Here is a 20,781-nt window from a genome sequence, read left to right on the forward strand (position 1 = left end):
CGGTCAATGGAGAAAAAAAAAAAGGTAGCACACTGGATTATTATTCAGCCGTCAAGAAAAAGATGATAATATAATTTGCAGGTGCACAGATGGAGCTGGAAATCAAGTTAAGTGAAATAAATCAGACAAGCACCACGTTTTCCTTTCATTTGTGGCACATTTGGGAGCACAAATATAGGTGTGGTTTAGAGAAGGGGCAGAAGGAAAATACCAGAGTTGAAATAGGAAATGGAGCTGGATATAATCAAAGTTCATTCATTTTATATATATGACTAAAAATGTCACAATGAGGGGCTGGGCAGTTCGCTCAGCAGGCAAAGGCACCTGCCTCCAAGCCTGACGACCAAACTGGATCACTGGAACACACACGATGGAAGGAGAGAACCAGTTCCAAAAACTTAGCCTCAGACTTCCACATGTGCACTGTAGCACCTGTGCATGCATACACCAACACACACACACACACACACACACACACACACACACACACACACACACACACACACCTGTAATTAAATTTTTTCCACTGGTTTTATTTAGAAATTTCCTTTCCATTTACCCTGAACATTTTAAGCCTCAACAATTAACTTATTGGAAGGGTATCCTCATTTTGTTCTTTCAGTTTCACAATTATTATACATTCAAGAATTATTCATTCAGTTCAATGTTTAATAGGGAAAAAACAACTATCACCAAAATAAAATCAGCCATGACATCAATATAGAATGATAGAAACCTTTATTATATTAGGAATAATACAAACCAAAACAAATCAAGTAGCACAAAATTTAAAGAACTGTTTCATCCCAAAAGTTGTAATTTGCAGGTAAAAAGTATATGTTTGGTATATTTTGAGTGAAGAAAATTAGACTTACTACTGACTTTTTAAAAACATAATATTATATTTTGTTGCTTGTTAAGTAATTTTATAAATATGCAATTTTGCCTATTACACGCTAAAACAAAAAGATAGAACTCAGATTTTTCCCTCATGGCAAAAATCTTAGCACCTTAAGTTCCCATCCAGTTCCCTTAAGTTGTTCATTCCTATGACATTAATGGACTAAGTGTGTCATGTAACAATCTGTGTAAATTAATTTTAGGTACATGTGTTACAAATCACTTGCTTTGTACTTTCAATAATATTCCTGCAAAAAACAGAAGTACAAAACAATTCTAAATATATTTATCTCAGTTTAATTATTTGAACTTTTTATGTGTAAATCATAAAATTTGCACTCTCAATAATAAGGCTTCCTTGTAGTATAAATATTACCAAGAAGAACTAAACCTAAAGTTTTATGAGTAAGATCATCTTACTAATATAAACATTTAAAACTTAAATGGCTCAACCAGTAGATAAGCTTTTCACTTTTCATCTTATTAATGATTTCACAGTCATAGCTTAAAGACTATGCTCTTAATAAGGGTCTGCACATTTATTTCCTTAAAAATGACATTGGTTCTACAGAAAACCCTCATACTGTCTACCAAATAATAGTCAAGCATTTATGATGGCAGATTATTAGCAAGAACATTAGGGATAAAGTGTGCAAGAGGATGAACACTCCACATTTCATCCGAGGAGCAGTTTAACGGTGTGTTTGTCCATTTTCAGTTACTTGCAGCGTCTTCAAGATGTTGTCAAGTGGCTCGGTGTTAAGGCCAAGGCACCTTGTTTCTACACATTAGAAAGTATAAGCACACTTTGCAATGCTTCAACACGAAAGACAACTATATTCCACTGTAAGTGAACGAAACTATTTTCTCATCAAAAGCCTACTCTAAAATTCAAAAATTCATCAGCAAATTACACTCCTGCAGAGGTCTCCCCCCATCTCTCTCTCTCATTGAAAATCTAATTGGACCATCATCTCTCAGTGGGGAGCAATGCTTATGAAGTCTTGATTAAAGGTTGTCCCTTGGTTTGGCTCTCTAAAGATTTTACGTTTCTTGGAAACAGACTTCAGTAGATGAAGGAAGAGACAGACTCCTCCTTCCTTGTGTGGTGAGAAAAACGGCAATACTAACACAGGGAGAGGGAATGCTAGTTAACCACACGCACCGGCTCAGGCACGGGAGACACGTGGGTGCTGACTCCTTCATGCTGCCTGTACCCTTCTCAAAATCTGAACACTCCTGGGTCATACCTACCCTAGCCTGAATTCCATTCCTCTGAGATATATAAGAACAGAGTCCTTAACTTGAGCTATGCTGAGATAAAGCTCTTTGCCAGAGCTAGCATCCTGAGTACCAGCTTTGAAATTTGCCGAGACAGTGTCAAGTTACATTTTGAAAGCCATTTTTGATATCTTAGCTTGCCAAATTGCATAACTGTGTATCATCTGAGCTACAACATCCCACAGATCCCCTGATTTGTTTTCCTGGACATATGAAGGTTTTGAGTTAAGAGGTTACTGAATAGGCTGGAGTGATTAAGAGCACTCACTGGCTGCTCTTCAAGAGGTCCCAGGTTCAATTCCCAGCATCCACATGGCAGCTCAAAACTATCTGTAATTCCAGTTCCAGAGTATCTGACACCCTCACAGACATACATGCAGGCAAAACAACAATGCAACTGAAATAAAAATTAATATTAAAAAGTACTTTAAGGAATCATAGCTTAATTGCTCTGTTATGTAAGAGCTCAATTGGGTGCATAAATTGCTATTAAAAGCGCTAGGAAAAGAAACACGTAGTTTTTACATTTAAGTGTTGCATGGGTTAAAATGGTCTATCAGACCCCTGAAAAAGAACTCTGAATCCTTTTCAAATGTGTTGCCTTGCTCAACTTAAAGCACCGAATAAGATGCTTGCTAGTAAAATATCCTAAAATGTTTGGCTCAATTGTAGTGTCTGGGTTGGCTTCTAGAAGCCACAGCCATATTATATTTATTGCTGTACAATTAATGTGCCAAAAATTATAAATAATTTTTTAAAGAAGACAGGGTCTGGTTTGTAGCACAGGTGGTACAGTGTGTTCTTAGCCTGCATGAAGCCATTATAAAACCAAGCGTGGTGGGGCACACCTGTAATCCCAGCCCGTGGAAGGTGTAGAAAGGACGAGCTGCAGGTCATCCTCATCTACATAGCAAGTTTGAGACCCTGTCCCAAACAAAGAAAAGATGAGGAAAAGGAAGGAAACCGTGCAGAAAGGATATGTTTGGTGTTCAGCTTCTGGAGATGGGAGCTGACCTTCTCCTGGAATGCCAGCGTGGCTTCACAGCCACAAGCGTCTTCTATGGAAATGAGGCTCTGTGCTTCCTCAATGTCTGAAGACAATGGACAAGATGTTACAGCCACAGATGACTACAACAAAGGGGGGGGGGCAGAGATGGGGGGGCAAGGTATAGAAGCATAAGAGGCAAAATAAAGGAATGAGAGCACATCAGGAAATCTACAATCCACTTCAACTTTGCCACTTATGTAATGCATTTTTTTCAGGAGGTAAAATTATATAAAGCAAACAGAAGAGGGAAAATGCTTATTAATGTTAATTTCACAGAAAACTTTATTAGGAAACATCGGGGAAATTTTTATGTTTGTCAAAACCTGATGATGGTTATTTGAGAGTTCATTGTATTTTTCCCCATGCTTTTGTCATTGTCAGATATCAGCCATTGCATAAAGCTTTTTAAAGGTGCCTGGTGCAGTGGTGGTTCTCAAGCGGTAGTTTGTGAGTCTTGCCAGGTCACATATCAGATATTTACAACACGATTTATAACAGTAGCAAAGTTGCAGTTATGAAGTAGCAACAAAATAATTCTATGGTTGGGGATCACCACAAAATGAGGACCCACGTTAAAGGGTCTCAGCCTCACGAAGGGTGAGAGCCACTGGCCTAGGGAGAAGCCACAAACACAGAAAGAAGCCAGGCTTCCCGGGCTACTGGGTCCTCCTTAAGGAATGAACATGACAACAGTTATCTACTTGTATAGCCAAAATATTTCAACAATTAAAACTAGGCTGTTTGTGATTTCCTACAAAGGATTGCTATTCTATTGAATGATTTGAATTGAGAAGTATAATTTTTACCCTTACATACTTTGGAGCTAAAAATTCAGAGCTATATTGATAGCCAATCTAGATAAACCACTCTGTGTGTGTGTGTGTATGTGTGTGCATGTATATTTGTGTGTATGTACCTATGTGTGTGCATGTGTGCTTGTATGTATGTACATATGTATGTGTTTGTATGTGTGTGTTTGTATGTATGATGTGTTTGTGTGTATGTATGTGTTTGTGTGTGTTTGTGTGTATGAATATGTTTTTGTGTGTAAGTGTGTATGTATGCATTTGTGCGTGTGTGTTTGTATTTGTGTGTGTTTGTGTGGATATGTGTGTGTGTTTGTGTGTGTGTGTATGTGTGTTTGTACTTGTATGTATATATATGTGTGTGTTTGTGTGGATGGGTGTGTGTGGGTATGTGTGGGTGTGTGTAGGCCAGGGGGCAGGTGTCTTCTTCTATTGCTGCCCCCCTTATATTTTGAGACAGATGCTCTGACTGACCCTGGAGCTCACAGACTGGCCAGCAAGCCTACAGAAGTCTATCTCCAAGTCTACCTCCCCTTCCCAGCATTAGGATTAGATGCATGTTCCTCCACATTTGCCTCTGTAGTGGGTGCTGAGGATCTGAATCCACATCCTCACTTTCCCTACAGTCACCTCTCCTTGCCCTTACTTAGTTTTTGAAGCAGAGTCTTGGACTGTCAAAGCTGGCCTTCAACTACTAAGTCTCCTGCCCACAGCTGGCCAGAAAGTACCTGCCAGACACCAGGCACAAGCCGACCATCCTTGTACAGCGTATGAGATGGGTAACTAACCAGTCCAGAGCTCTTGCTTAATAGACACTAAGATCTATGCAGCCACGTGCTCACTGGGATATTCTTATTAAAATACCCCTTTAAAAAGTATAGGACAGGGGTATAGCAAAATTGGAAATTGAGAGAGATCCATTCACTAGAACATAAAAAAAATTAATAAAACACTTAGGTATATTTTAAGTATATGACTTGTATACTGAAAATTACAAAACATTGTTGAAGGCAATTAAGAAGACTTCATGAGTGGAAAGGCACCCATTGTACTAAAGGCTCTGGAAAGTTGTTAAAATGGCAGCATTCCCCTCAAGTGACCTAAGGAGCCTATCACAGTCCCTGATGGCAATGTGGAAAACTGGCAAGTCTGCAGAGGCATGGGAAATGTCAGGCAGTGTTCTGTGAGTGCAGAGAGCAGGGATGGATGGTGAAATCATTCCAGAGATGAACTGTAGGGACAGTGGCCACAGAACTGTACATTTGAAAATGATTAGGATAATAGATTTGATGCTATGCATATTTTATCGTAACAGCAAAACAAAACAACACAAAAACAGACTTCAAGACATTAATTAGAGGGAAAAAATGAAAAAGAGAATAGGATCAAATTACAGAAGGCAGAGCATAGAGCACAGGACAGTAAATCAACATGATAACTTTTTTTAAGAAAAGCGGCTTTCTCCAAGATTTTTTCCATTGAATAAAATCTACTTAAAGGGCCAGTCTTCACCTGAGCATGTCTTCTTGTCATCATTCAAGGTGTATCCAGGGAAACAGTCACAGTGATAGGATGCTGCTCCATCACTCACACAGATGTGCTGGCAGCCATGGGTACCTAGAGCACACTTATCTCGGACTGCCCCAAACCATGCAGGAAAAAAAATATTCACCTGTTACTTAAATAGAGAACAAAACACAAACTTCTGGAATACAAAGCAGCACTGGCAACTAAGTCTTCAGTAGTCACCCAGAGTCCTGTGTTCCAGGGGAAAGTGTGGCTTGCTTCCCGGTGCCACACACCCTTGGCCTGATCTGTTACTTGGCCACTCCTTCCCTTTGTGCTCCTGCGGGTGGCTGAGCAGCCTTCTCTTCTCTCCTGCCCATTGTACTGAGTCACAGTGGTAGTGCGGCACTTACCTTAGGCATTTCTGAAACTACCAATGCTGTTTATAGATCATCACCAAAAACAATCTACTAGGTTGTGGTAGTGAGCCGTGTCAGGTTGACAAGAGTCTAGACAATCACGGGGACCATGTCTGTGAGGGAGATTCTAGATTGGCTTCACTGAGATTGGAAGAGCCACTTTAAATGTGGGTGACAGTGTTCCGGTGCCCTGGGGTCCGGAATTGAACTAAAAAGAAGGCTCGCTGCACACCAGCATTCATCCCTCTCTGCTTGCTGACTATTGTATCCAGCTCGAGGACCGGCTGCCTCCAGCTCCTGCCACTCTGACTTCCCCACTATTACGGACTATTCCCTCAAACTGTGAACAAAATAAACCCTTCCTTCCTTCCTTCTTCCCTTCCCGCCTTCTTTCCATTGCTTTGCTCAGACATTTTGTCAAAGCAGCAAAGCAAATCACTAATACAGACATCACGTGGTATGTGGGGCTAAGTTTGGTGCTATACGAAAAAAAGGGGGGGGGGACTATACTGCCTAAAGACCAACCGCTGACACCTAATGATGTGAACAGAAAACACTGATGGCCTCAGATTCTCCCCCCCCCCTCTCTCTCTCTCTCTCTCTCACCCTCCCTCCCTCCCTACTGCTCTCTCTCTCTCTCTCTCTCTCTCTCTCTCTCTCTCTCTCTCTCTCTCTCTCTCTCTCTCCTCTCCCTCTCCTTCTCTGAAAGAAAAACAATAAATTAATAAGATTAACTACGATATATTCAATTAAATAGTGAAGTACTTTTGTTTTTCACATCAATAGCATTTCAGAGACTAAGAGAGTCTGCCCAAACTTAAGTGGAGAGCAGAAGAGAGCGCCACACCAGCCCTGTGTCTAGATGGCCTAGAACAAAGTGACAACAGCTGAGTTCAGAAAGGCTCCTGAGAGACACAGATTCTTCCTCTGCTATTACAAGGGCCAGAGCTGTATGTGTTCATAGTTTTTTACTGATCGCAATCCTCCTGCCTCAGTGTCTATAGTGGCTTGGATTAGAATCATGATTTCATTTCTCCCTTGTCCCCCCCCCCTTTGAAACTCACAGTAATCCGCCTGCCTCTGCTTTCCGAGTGCTGGGATTAAAGGCGTGTGCCACTATGCCCAGCTTATGATTTCATTTCTTAAAGAGAGGAAGAGCTGGGCTTGATGGTACATGCCTGCATGCTCAACCCTTGGGGTTACTGCATACTGAGGCTAACCGGACTACATAGTTGATTTCCAGGCCAGCCTGGGCTGAAGGAGACTCTGTCTTAATAAATAAATAAGGATCCAATAATGTGCCATTTCCCTTTGTTTATCTTGACAAGGTCCCACCATATCTAGTTCCCCCAAGGAAGAAGAGAAGGTGGATAAAACTCTGAAAAGCGCTGACGGGCCAGCACCTCAAGGAGTGCCTCTCCAAAGGGAGAGCTTTTATGTGTATAAATGCTGCCCTGTTCTACCCTAAGTTTAAATCAAGTTAATGAGGATTAATGGTCCTGGCAGGGGTTCATTAGCCAAGTCACAAGGCTCTGAGTCACTGAAGATTGATCAGCTAGGAACGGTCAAGAATGTGCCACTTCCAGCACTCTGGAAGGCCTGTGTGGATCTAAGTCAAACCTTTACAAAGCCTCCTTTGCTGAAAGAATCCATCTTGAGGATCAGCACTACAGAAAAGTCCCAGGCCAAGTTTTAACTGGAGAAAGATCAGTTCAACCTATCACACCAAATAGTTACTATACAGCTGACTTCCTCTGTATGCTTAAAAAGTCCCCAGTGTACACAGCTATAAAAGCCTTCCTGGGTAGCTTTCTTCATGTTCCCTATTCCCTACATGTTTCCCAGTAATTTCCTGAAGTGATCTATGTTTGTAAAAGCCAGTGAGCTCACTAACCACACTGAGCAATGTGTGCCTAAACATGCAAACTGGTCAGATGTCTGAGCCTGAGTCTTTAAGCAACATACACACACTCAGAGAGGACCCTCTCTTATGGTGAACTGCAGGATGATCTTACCACCATGGGAAGAGTCAAATAGGAAAGGACTTGTTGAATGGACTTTACCTGAACACGTTTTCCTGTCTGCATTCAGAGTGTAGCCCTCAAAGCACTCGCAGTGATGGGAGCCGGCTCCGTCATTCACACAAATGTGCTGGCAACCATGCGTACCCGAAGCACATGTATCCAGAGCTGCCAGATGAAGGTCCAAAAGTAAGATTTTAAAATTCAAAGAGCCCTTTATTACCCATAGATAGAAGCTTGCTCGAAAACAGCTAGAAATATATGAGGGGAAAGCTGGCCAGGGGCTAGGCAAAGCTGCCAGTGTTATTTGCTCTAGCTAGAAGTTAGCAGACTTAATAAAATTCTTCACACATGATAATTTATTCTCCACTGTTTTACTCAGTTCTTCTTTCAATGTTGTCAATGTTGAGCTTTTTATAACCTAAGCATCTCATAAATACTTAATGCATTCCTTTTCGGTTTATTGTACTTATTCCAGCCCAGAAATAAACCAGCTAATTATGCAGCTAATTACACTAGACCCAGGGGAAAGGAGGAATTAGGATTTGGGGAATTTCTATTTTAACACTCTTTCATTTCCTAAATACAGTACAAGAGCCCCAAGGAGAATAACTCACTTAAGGAGAATGAGAACCTAAGACGTAACTCCTTATTTGATGTATTTCCTTGTGAGAGATAGATGAATAGACATAGCTAGATCAGTAGATAAATAGATTACATACATACATACATGCCTACATACATACATACATACATACATACAGATATACAGTAGAGATACACATTTGAGGTGTTTTTGAGACAAAGTCTTACTATGTAGCCAAGGCTGGCATCAAATCTTCAGTCTTGAATGCTGAAATTGCACGTGTGTATCACCACACACAGAAAGAAGGGGAAAGACTTTGCACTGACATATTTTAACCTATCTTGGTGAGGGGGCGTTGAAAGCATCTTATCTATAGCCCAGGAAGGCCTAGAATGAACAGTGGCCCTCCTGGCCGTCTCCCATATGTCAGAATTATCGCCATGAGCCACCATAACCAGTTTTAATCTATTTTTTTTTAACTTTTAAACTTTCAATTTTAAGGTGAGTTCAGACTTTTGAAAAACGTACTTCATCTAATTCCAAATGCTAACAATTTAGATGTCTAATGTGATGAACAAAACATCAGCACAGTGTGGTTTCCTAATCTACATTCAACATTCAGCTGTTTCCGGTTGTTCTTCAAATGTCCATTTTCTGGTCCAGGATTCAAGCCAAGATGGCACATGACATGAAGCTGTCATATCCTGAGACATGTCATCAGTCTACCTTTGCTTTTACAACTTTGACACATTTGAGAAGTATTTGGAAAATATTATGAACTGAGACTCTCTCTCCCCTTGGGTCTGTCTGATGTTTCCTCGTGGTTCTAAATTTTAAGCAAGAATATGCCAGATGTGCTACCATGTCAGATGGTGCTGTCAGTGAGGTCATCTCCAGTGATGTAAACATTGATCTCTCATTATGTAGCTACAATGTCTACCAAGTTCCCCACTACAGAGTTAGTAACTGTTTTGTGTTTGCGCTCTCTCTGTCTCTGTCTCTGTCTCTGTCTCTGTCTCTGTCTCTGTCTCTGTCTGTCTGTCTGTCTGTCTGTCTGTCTCTCTCTCTCTCTCTCTCTCTCTCTCTCTCTCTCTGTGTGTGTGTGTGTGTGTGTGTGTGTGTGTCTATGTCTGTGTCTGTGTGTCTGTCAGTGTATCTGTGTTGGTTTAGGTTTCTGAGTCAGAGTTTCATATTGCCCAGGCTAGCCTTGAACTCCTACGTAGCTGAGGTAACTGAGTTTATGATCCTCCTGCCTCCACACACCAGCAATGTTTTCCTTTGTAAGCAGTAGGTGTTTTGTAAGGTGTTATTTGATGATCATTTACTAAATTGTCTAGTAGTGCACACCTTTAATTCCAGCACTTGGGGGACAGAGGCAGGCCAGCCTTGTCTTACAGAAAGAGTTCCAGGACAACCAGGGCTTCTCAGAGAAACCTTGTCTCAAAATACAGTCAATCAATCAATAAGAAAGAAGGAAAGAAAGAAAAGAAAAGAAGCAGAAAACTCCCAGGGTGGCAAAAGTGGGAAACTGATCAAGCTCCCAGCTGTGGGCTTCCCTTCAACACCATGTAGATCGGCAGGTGAACGTGTACACAGCCACTCACCTGCACAAGTTTTCCTGTCTGCATTCAAGATATAACCTTCATAGCACTCGCAGTGGTAAGAGCCATTTCTGTCGTTGACACAGATCTGTTCACACCCATGTGTACTGAGGGCACACTTATCAATGGCTGTGAGAACATGATCATGGCAAATGTGAACACATGGAAAGGAGGTACACAACTTCACACCAGTCACATTATTACAGACACACAGGCACTCACAGATGTACACACATACACACTCACATACACTCACACACACAACTAACAGAGGGAGTGGACACAGGAAAGGGCAACTGATGTAACTTGGATGCCACCTTCTGGTCTTGTTCTTTCACGGACAGAACCACTGACATACATGCCTCTCCCCTTCTTTGCATCTCAGTGTCTTTATCCATAAAATTAGCAGTTTGAACTAAACGATCTCTGTTTTCTTCCTCACAAAAACTCTTTATGTATTAAAGAGAGAAAAAAATCTAATTTCTGTTCTCCAATGACTCTGTGTGGAGTCAGGGCCCTCAGCACTTCCCTCTACTTCCAGTGTCCTAGTGTATATGGTAATAGGTGTAACTGGGATGCTCATCTCTAATAAAATAAAACCCAGGAAACTATTGAATATTCAGAAGGATCGAGTGTTTTGGATCCGGGCCTGGAAAGTTGATCCACTGGTTAAGAACACTGGTTGTGCTTCCAAAGGACTCAAGTTTGATTCCCAGAATCCACATGGCAACTCACAAGTGTCTGTAATTGTCAGTACCAGGGGATCATGTGTCTGTTTGTCTGTGTGTCTGCGTGTGTGTTATAACCATATAAATTTATAAACTAACATATATTTTAAAAATAAAGGAAACTTTCTAAGAGTTTTGCATTCCTTCTTCCTCGCTTGTCCTTTAATTAATGTTTTTCTTTAAGAACAGTAATGAAGAAAAGCCTAAGTACAGTTTGGACCTTAAGTCAACATAACACAGAGGTACTTGCACACCCATGTTTATAGTTACACTATTCCCAGAAGACAGAAAGTGTCCACCAGCAGATGAATGGATAAAGAAAACGTCGTATGGATGCACAACAGGATCTTACGCAGATGTAAAGAAAACGGAAATTATGATTTTTGCAGGAAAATGTATACACCTGGAACTTACCATGCTAACCATGGGGAAAGAGAAAGCAGACTCAGAAAGATACTGCATGTTTTCTCACATATGAGGAATCTAGATTCAAAATTGGATGTGTGTGGTTTATGTGTGTGGGGGGGAAGAAAGGGGTTTGTGAGAGATCATAAGGGAGGTGAGAAATAGAGAGGACAGTACAGTGCATGCCATAGGGAAGCAGAGGGAGCGTTAAAGTGGAGGAAGGAGCGGAGCCGGCTAGGGAGAAAGGAGCACCAAGGAAGGTAGCAGGGAGGGAAAGTAATGAGAACAAAGTATAATGAATGACACATACAAATGAAGATGTCATGAGGCATCTGAATTTAGCTCCTAGCAGCGCATACAGTGGGCCGCCACCACTGCAGCTTTAGTGGGATCTCTGACACCTCTAGGCTCCTCAGATACCTGTACCCACATGTGCATAACCACACACAGACATGTGCACATGATTTGATTTGATTTGATTGGTTTTTCAAGACAGAGTTTCTCTGTGTAGCCTTGGCTGTCCTGGACTCACTTTGTAGACCAGGCTGGCCTCGAACTCACAGCGATCCGCCTGCCTCTGCCTCCCTAGTGCTGGGATTAAAGGTGTGTGCAACCATCACCATCACCACACCTGGCCTTCTTTTTAAGTTCTGGATCCAGTGCTTTTAATGGTGTCACCCAGCTGACGCTCACGCGCGCGCGCGCGCACACACACACAAAGAATAGTAACAAAGCCTGTGCTAGGCTGCCTTGAATAGGTTCTCCCTTTTCTCTCATGGTCTCTATTAAGGAAAGCTGCTGAACAGTGGTAAAACAGCCAGGAGGCACTCAGGAGAAAAGAAGGTGGAATCAAAGCCTAATGGAAACCCCTCCCTGGAGAAGAGGCATCAAATAACTCCCACCCAGCCACAGTACCCTGAGGAAACCTCACCTGAACATGTTTTTCCATCTGAGTTCAAGGTGTATCCTTGGCTGCACTCGCAGTGGTGCCTGCCATCACCATCACTGATGCACACGTGCTGACACTGATGTGTGCCAAGCACGCACGGGTCCAGAGCTAGGCAAAAAAAAGTACAGTGGTGACGTCAATGCCTAAGAACCATTTTAGATGCTTCCTCCTATTCCAAAGACACTGTCCTCCATATTTCTTTCAGACTCCATGCTGACTTCATTATTAATTTTTAAAAGCCTCTGTTTTGTCAGACATTTGACTCGAGATATTGCAGATTACTATAGATCTTGCTATGCCATCTCTCAAAAGAGAAAGGAAAGTCTGAATTTGGAGCCGCTGGAATCAAACATTTCCACAGATCAGGTAGCATGATGTTTTGCTTGGCTGAATTGGAGATCCATAAAACAGATTCTTGCTTCTCGACCATAAGAGTCAAGGAAAAATAATGAAGTACTGTCAAGAGTTCTATGAGCTGGAGGGCCCAGTGTAGCCGAAACCTGGTTCACAACAGTCCCACATTTTGTGCCTAAAGGGAATTGGGACCCAAGCATGCCTATCCACCTGGAACTGACTCACACTTGGCCAGTGAGATGTGCCCGAGCATGCAACCAGCGCAAGGCCATGGCCCAACAGCCTCCCTCTGCCATGCCCACATGAGTCTACAGCCCAGATATCTACTTGGGTTCTTTGGATTCAAACTGTAAATACAAAGAAATAAAAAAAGAAAGCTGAGATGATGCCAGCGACGTCGCATTTCCACCCTTTTGCTCCTGGTTGCCTCCCCCCCCACCCCCCACCACACACACATGCGTTTTAAAAGATGAATCATTGAATTTAGTCATTTCTACAAAACCAAGGCCTGTTAGAGGAGGCTAGCACTCCTGTGGCAGGTAACCCAGCCTCCAGTGCCCTTGGCAATAGGACAAGGCTAATATTTTCCCAAGGAGTGCCTTTTCGTGGAATGATCTTTCCAGCCTGTTGACTACAACAAGCCGCCCCTCAGTTGGTTTTTCCAGAGAGGACATTCCCCCTACCCCCAGAACAAGCAGGTCTATTGTACAAGGGTAAAAGATTGCCTCTCACCACTATTACTTTACAGCCTTTGAGACCACCCCTAGTTGCTAACTTTAAGACCCAGCATAAGCCACAGACCAGAGTCCTGTCAGAAATGGCTCTCACCCACAGCTTGAGGGGTGTTTCTGGGAAAAAGAAAGAAAGCTACTTTCTTTCTAGAACCTAATAAATGCCAAGTAGATGCCATCGTAGCCAATGCTGTTTTGTGAAGGCCTAGTGTCCCGGGACACGGAAGACAGGGGAGCCCAGCCAGGTCTGGCTGAGATGAGGCCAAGACTTCATGCCCCATTTCCCTACCAATTGATGATTCTGGGTTCCACATTCATTTAGATAGAAAGTCCTATTGATATTTACAGCTGTGGTTTCTGGCTCATGTGCCTGTCTCTCCTCCAACTACTTAATGGTGTCAGAAGGGTGCACGAGCTACCTCTAACTTCGTATTTGGTGGTCAATATGAATAGATACAGAATGCACGTGGCAGAAAGCGTCTGTTTAGAAATCACCCAAGTTGGAAAGGAGTCCACACTTGCTTCAACAATTCTATAGAGATTTTCAAACAATCATCTCCAAATAATTTTTTTAAAATGTGACTCCCACAAATCATAATTCTATTTTTTAAAGCTTTTATAGTTTTCCTTTTTCTTTTTTATGACAGGGTCTCATGTAGCCTAGGCTAGCCTCAAATTCAGGATATAGCTGAGGCTGGCCTTGAATTCCATCTCTCAAGAGCTTGGGTCACAGGCATATTAATACCACACCCAGGTCACATCCTGATGAAGGTGTGTGGAAATCCAGCACTGAATAGATTCATACTGTTGCACCTGATTAATTCATGCTAAAAACAAAACAAAACAAAACAAAACAAAACAAAACAAAACCACACCTCTATCTGGACGGTGTTGGCACACGCCTTTAATCCCAGCACTCGGGAGGCAGAGGCAATCGGATCACTGTGAGTTTGAGGCCAGCCTGGTCTATAAAGTGAGTTCAGGACAGCCAAGGCTACACAGAGAAACCCTATCATGAAAAAAACAAAAAATTAAAAGCTCTAATAAAATTAGCATGTTCATATTCAAACTCTATCCAAAAGAAAGAATAGAAGATCAACAGAAGATTTGTTTGTAATCTACTTCTTGTGTCTCTTAAATGAATCAGTCCCTTAAATGAACCAGTCTCTAATCCGATTATTCCACAAAAGAATAAGCAGAGAAAGAGTCGGATCTGAAAATGAGTGTTCATTAAGTGCACACAGATGGTGACACAGGGGCAGATGCCACCCCAGGATCTGCAGGAGAACAAGTGAGCTGTTGTTAAATCTGAAAATGTAAAGCTGAGGAAAACTCGTGGAGGCGTGGAATGTTCAAATTGGAGTAGAGGGGACAGGAGACACATCTTGAGTTTGGGCTTTATTTCTGGCCCCATCAGGGAGCGGTAGGAATGTTTATTCTGGTTATTTCCAGAACTTAGCATGTCTAATACAAACATGAAGGTTTTATGAGCAAACCAAGTTGCATATAGTACAGCCTTGTACTTGTAAACCAACACCATGTGTTTAGGTTGGTTAAAAAAAAAAGGCACCAAAAAAGCATTGCATGTGTTTAATTCTTCCATAAAATTTCCATATACACACATCTAAAATATGAGTAAACTGCTTTTTCCAGGGGGCTTGGCAGTAAAGAGCACATACTTCTCTTGCAGAAGGCCCAAGTTTGGTTCCCAGTGCCCCTCTTGGGTGGCTCACAACTGCCTGCAACTCCAGCTCTAGAGGATTTGAAGTCTCTAGGCTCATCTAATACCCATACTCATGTCCACACGCCCACACAATACACATAATTAAAAATAAACTCTTTAAAAGACAATTTCCAGGTACACAACGTCTCATCTATAACATCCTTGCTAGTTGAAAGCTCAGACTAGCCGACTTACCACAAAAGGTTTCCTGGAATCTAGCAGAGAGCTTCTCAATGACGCCATAGGTCTCCACGTAGAAGACATGCTCGTCCAGGGGCTTGCTAGCCATCATCTTGAGGGACTCCATATCTGCCCGGTCCACGCCCACAGCATAGAGCTCAATACCAGATGCCCTGGCCCGGGCAGTTACCTCATTCACCTGGTCCTGGGGCCTTCCATCTGTCACAATAATAGCTACCTTGGGGATGTTAGACACGGGGCCCCGCGCTCCCGCCTCCACAGTGAAGACTTCCTCCATCGCTGTCTGGATAGCCAGCCCTGACATGGTGCCTGTTGACAAGGGTGCGATCCGTGCCACAGCCTGTTTCAGGGCCTGCTTGTCTGAATAGGTGCCAAGCTGGAACTCTATCTTCACAGTGCTGGCATAGTTCACCACAGCCACCCTCGTGTCGGCTGCCCCGATGTCCAGAGTGTCGATGATGCGGGAGACAAAGGTCTTCACCTTGGTGAATTCCAGAGGGCGGACGCTACGAGAACTGTCGATGATAAACACCAAATCCAAAGGCCTGCTCTTGCAAACACCTGCAAAGAAGGGTGTGGGCCACACAAAAGACTAAACAGCGGTCAGACCCCCGATCAGAAAGGGGACAGTCCTCACTCCCAGAGAACTCAGGGATTCTGGGAAGCCAGGCCCCTGTGCATACCCTAATCGCAGCAGTACCACTGCCTGCTTCCTTCCCGGAAGGAAGCCGTCCTCCCGCGGAGTGGTTAAAAACACCCAGGCCTTCAGAATCCCCTACTGAGAATTCACATGGAAACATGTGTCCTCCCAACATTTTGCCTGGAGACCATCCCACTGAAGTTCAGTTCTGAGAGTCCTTGTAACTCCTGGCACTGAAGGGACAGCAGCCCTTCCCTGGCACTTGGCTGAGACAATGAAGTAAGGACTTTCAGCTCGCACGCATGTGTCAATCTTTGGGAGCATATCTTGTTTTTAAGAAGCAGAGGCCATGGCCTGATATCTCTCACAGTTTCCCTGAATGCCCTTGGCCACTTCTCTTTGCACTTTTTTCACTTGTCACTTGCCTACCTGCCTGCCACGATGGCGGAAAAGAAGAATCCTCGGCTTCAAAGCTCTTACATTCTCTCTACACAAAAGTTACCTTGTGCCTTCCAGTAACTCAACACATGCTCGTGGCCACTTTTTCCCTTTAGTCTTTATTGCTTCCTTCAACCTGATTTGCACAGCCCTCTCTCACCCACCCAAACTGAGTCCAATGTTAGCACTAAACTGGAGAGAATCCAGTTATTTCTTTTTCAAGCCATTCTCCACTTTCACCCAACACACACACAAGCATGCGCATGTACATGCGCGCGCGTGCGCGCGCGCACACGCGCGCGCACACACACACACACACACACACACACACACACATCGCAGCCCTGCATAGAAATGAGGTCCTTGAGAGGTGTCTGTCAAGGCTCCTCATTTCTTCATAAAAGGACAGAGTGATGCTACTTGCTCAGTCAGTACGTAGCGCCAAAACAAATTCTTAGCTGTGAGTGGTGGTGCCAGCTGTATTCAATGCACTTAGGAGGCTAAGAAGGAAGAAAGCAAATTCAAGATAGATAGGGAAGTACTATCAAAAAAGCAAGTGAAATACACTCTTAAAATTTTTTCTGAGAGGAAAGACTTTGTCTGGAATAGAGATCTTTGCTTCTGTTATGGTTGAGTTTTATTTGTTGGTTTTGTTTTGTTTTGTTTTGTTTTTGTTTTTTTGTTTTTCATTTTGAGGGCTGGGGATCAAACCCAGAGCCTTGTGTGTGCTAGGCAAGTATTCTACCACTGAGGTGCAACCCCGCCCCCTCGGTTTTTTATGTATCTATCCATCTATCTGTCTGTCTGTCTATCTATCTATCTATCTATCTGTTTATTTACTATTTCTCTGAAATGGCTCACATTAGTCTCTAATTCACTATACAGCCAAGGATGACCTTGAGCTCACCATCCCACTTCCTCCACTTCCAGGTGTGGGGTCACAGGCATGTACCAACATGCATAGCCTTTCAGTTCCATTTTCAAAGAGTGGAATTTGAACCTCTTGCTTTTATCAGCTGGATGTACTCCATTAATAGAACAGCACCTTACTTTGAAAGGCACTGTAGGGTTCCTGTGAACTAGGCAGGGCAGAGGTTGCTTTCCACACACCAGGTAGAGGTTTGGGAGGAGCAAGGTCTGAGAGGCAGTGGTGTAAGACGACTGGCCTCCGTGACTCCTGCCTCCTAACCCTACGGCCTTTCCAGTCAGTACACGTCAGCTGCTCCCACTGAGGCAAAGTTTTCCCCCACAAAAGTCAACATTATCTCATGTGCCCAGCCAAAATTTGCATGTTGACTTAGAGCCACCACCCAAAAGACGCCATATGTCATGTGTTTGGGTAAAGTCAAGAGCAATTACAAATCACTCCTTTAGACCACGCCACAATTTCCTTCAAGATTTCCAGGAATCAAGAACAAGGAAAAAGAATGGTGTAGAAAATCTCGCCTGCACATAGATAGGTTGGAGTGGAAGGAGAAGGCATGGTGGCGCAAGCTTTGTAATTCAACCCTACACCAACCCCCAAGTGCTGTCTCTATGAACCAGTGTGTTCTTGTAACCAAACATGCCGGATTCTACTCGCCTCCCAAATGAATCCTCTATTTGGGGTTGGGAGCTCTGAGGTGTGATGGGCAGAATAACTCCTCCAGACTAAGTTCCAGTCCTTGTTCCAGAGGCGCGCACAAATGCTGCTGAGCATGGCAAGACACTGCAGCTGCGACCAGAGAGCATTTGATGGGGAAGTTAGCCTCAATTTGTTTCAGATGGATTCAATAGAATTGCAAAGGCTCCTAAAAGTGGAAGAGGTCAGCTAAAAGAGGCCCAAGTGACCCAGATGTGAGATGACCTCCAGCTGCCGTGGCTCTTTTTGAAGAGGGAAGACCAGGCAGAGCCAAGGATTACAGTAGCCTCTAAGAAGCTTGAAAGCCTGGCAAGTACTCTCCCTGGTCCCTCCCTCCCAAAAGGACAGGGATGCAAGCCCTGCCAACACCTTGATATTGGTCCAGGGAGAACAGTGTCAGCCCCCAACCTACAGAACTGTAAGACAATACTTTGTATTGATTTAAGCTACTCAATTCCATCATCATTTGTTGTGGGAGTAAAAGCAAAGTAATACAGGAATCTTGGGCAGGGTGGCAACAATTAGTTCTGTGATCGTGCAGCTTTTTTTTTTTTAATCCCTACTCCCTCAGCAAGGGACCACATTGTTTTCTAAGATCACTCCCACAATTAACAGGTTGATTCTTTAAAAAAAAAAAAAAAAGAGGGGTCTGTGGATGTAACTCGGGTAAAAGAGTATTTGCCTGGGCTCTGTTCCAAGTACCACATAAGCAGGGTGCAGTGTGCACGCCTGTAGCCTGTAATCCCAGCACAAGTTCAAGGTCATCCTTGGCTACCTAGTGAATTGGAAGCCGGCCTGGGCTACATATAACAGAGGCAGGGAGAGAGAGATTGAGTCCACACATTTGCCAGCCTTTGCCAGTCTTGACAGTGGTAACAGCCAACAGTAAAATGGAGTTGTTGTTTGTAGACCAGACCTGCCTGGGTCTTTGGGGAAATCAACGGAGCATGGGTTGGAGTTCAGGGCCCTCCCTGGGCTCCACAGCTTGGTTTTCCCTCCCAGTTGGCATTCCATCCACCTGCGCTAAGTAGTCCTTCTTCCAGACCCTGCATCCCCTCTAGACCTTTTCTTCTTAGCGAGAAAGGCACACACAGTGATCACAAAACAGATGGTTTCCAGATTACTACAAACAGGGTGTCTTTGCTCTCCCTAGTTAAGAGATCCGGGCCAGGTAGAGCTGGGAGCCCCCTTCCTACTCCCTGGCTGGCTCTCCTACAGGTGTGCGATGCTCTCTTCCCAAATCTCATGGAAGTTTGACCTGCAAAGATACCAGATGCTATCGGGATCCTGCGCATGACCTTACACCCTCACTCCTATTCCCCGCCCCTGCGCTGTGGGACCCTCAATTTCTGCGCAAGATTGCCGGGATGCTTCCTCCAGCCTGCCTGACGCTGGGGTGTGGCATGCTGCATTCCAGGGGTCCCAGCCAGCCCGCCCTCCCTCCTCCAGCCAGGGCTGTGGCTCTCTCTCCCGCGAAGCCGTCCCCCACCTGCCCCACTGTACCTGCACCTCGGGCCCCGGAATAAGGAGCGCGGGTGGGAGTCGCCAGAGCAGGGAGATGCCCGGGGCTGCCCCCAGGGACATGTGTCCCCAGCCGGCGGACACTTGCGCCGGTCAAAGGTCCAGGAGCAGCCGGGGGTGGCAGCAGCAGCAGCGGCCAGAGCAGCAGCAGAAGCCCCGGGAAGTGGTGCGCGGGGGCTGGGAGCAGCATAATGGGCTCGGAGACCTGCCGGGATTTCTGAGCCTGGAAACGGCCGGAGCTCTCAGGGTCAGGTACGGGCGCGGGGCCACACATTGGGGGCCAATTTAAAGGTCCCGCTCCTAGGGCTCCGCCCCGCCCCGCCCCCTGGAAGGCCATGCCTTAGGGGCCGGGGAGCCGCCAAAGGCCAACAAGAAGCCTGTCTGCGCATTCCAGTGGCAGAAGCGGAATGTCTGGGGCTAGGCGGCCAGCGGCACGGTGGTCACTGCCCGCCTAGTCCGGTGGGCTAGGCTCGGTGCCTCCTGGCTGATTGCCTCCTTGTAAAACCGGGCTGGGGTAGGGGGACTCCTATTCCACCCTCTTGTGAGGCCACTTCTGCGCCCCAGAGTTGTATTTGACAATCCCCTGGATTCTGTACCCACTCAGCTTCAGGCTGAGAGCAAGAGTCTCACACAACACACCTTTCTCCAGACAAGAAAGCCAAATTTTGCTGCTCACTTTTTTTTTTTTTTTTTTTGCATAGGCCTCACAGATTCTAGCATCGTGAATAGGATACTTTCATCCCAGTTTTAAATATCCGTAAACATTTAAACTTATAGTACCAGGAATAGTAAATCAAACATACACTTCCCCAGAGAGCCTCCTTTTGCTGGAATACGACCCGCTTCCTCTCTGGAAAAGCGATCCGCAGGCAGTACAGGCTGGAAACTGCTGGGGCTTGGGGAAACCCCTCAGTCCTCTGTGAGAGAGAAGCAGCACAGATAACATACTGCTAAGGGGAAGAGGTGGGTTAGAAAAGTGACCTGTGTGGGTAGGAAGGCTTCCAAAAGCAGGGGAGGAAAGCTGAGCTGGATCGTCAAATGCAGTGCGCATGAATGAGTCTCAACAGAGCCAATCCAGTCTTTGTGCCATAGCTGTTGCCCTTCTACCATCCACACACATGGTGACCTGACAATCATGTCTCCTACAGATTATGCAACGGCCAAAAGGGATGAACGGATACACAGAAGATGGTATCTGCATGTCTTAGTTAGGGTTACTAATGCTGCAATGAAACATCATGACCAAAATAACATGAGGAAAGGGTTTATTTGGCTTGCGTTTCCACATCGCTGTTCATCACT

At 44.4% G+C, this 20,781-nt stretch overlaps 1 protein-coding gene across 2 annotated transcripts; it reads right to left on the reverse strand.

The window, feature by feature from the left end:
• Positions 1 to 721: 721 nt before the first annotated feature.
• On the reverse strand, positions 722 to 19,795 carry MATN3 (matrilin 3). 2 transcript variants are annotated; one of them, XM_084792228.1, is made up of 8 exons: positions 19,462 to 19,790; positions 15,254 to 15,820; positions 12,233 to 12,358; positions 10,172 to 10,297; positions 8,024 to 8,149; positions 5,548 to 5,673; positions 3,162 to 3,272; positions 722 to 1,648 (listed from the first exon to the last, which is right to left on the reverse strand). In XM_084792228.1, the coding sequence occupies exons 1-8, from the start codon at positions 19,751 to 19,753 to the stop codon at positions 1,593 to 1,595; spliced, it is 1,530 nt and encodes a 509-aa protein (XP_084648354.1). In that variant the 5' UTR covers positions 19,754 to 19,790; the 3' UTR covers positions 722 to 1,592. The 2 variants fall into 2 exon arrangements, with proteins under 2 accessions (XP_084648354.1, XP_084648355.1); XM_084792229.1 differs by lacking the exon at positions 10,172 to 10,297 and having other exon boundaries at positions 19,462 to 19,795.
• Positions 19,796 to 20,781: the final 986 nt, after the last annotated feature.

Source organism: Acomys minous (genome assembly GCF_964271855.1).
Source record: "Acomys minous genome assembly, chromosome: 8".
NCBI classification, from domain to species: domain Eukaryota; kingdom Metazoa; phylum Chordata; class Mammalia; order Rodentia; family Muridae; genus Acomys; species Acomys minous.

What these genes read in the sequence shown, in the direction of transcription:
- MATN3 (XM_084792228.1), bottom strand. Translation starts at nt 19,753, where the DNA reads ATGTGTGGCCCCGCGCCCGTACCTGACCCTGAGAGCTCCGGCCGTTTC. An exon ending in TTCCGGGGCCCGAGGTGCAG is followed by an intron (nt 15,821 to 19,461) that starts GTACAGTGGGGC and finishes CCTTCTTTGCAG; the next exon opens with GTGTTTGCAAGAGCAGGCCT. An exon ending in AGACAGGAAAACGTGTTCAG is followed by an intron (nt 5,674 to 8,023) that starts GTAAAGTCCATT and finishes GGTTTGGGGCAG; the next exon opens with TCCGAGATAAGTGTGCTCTA.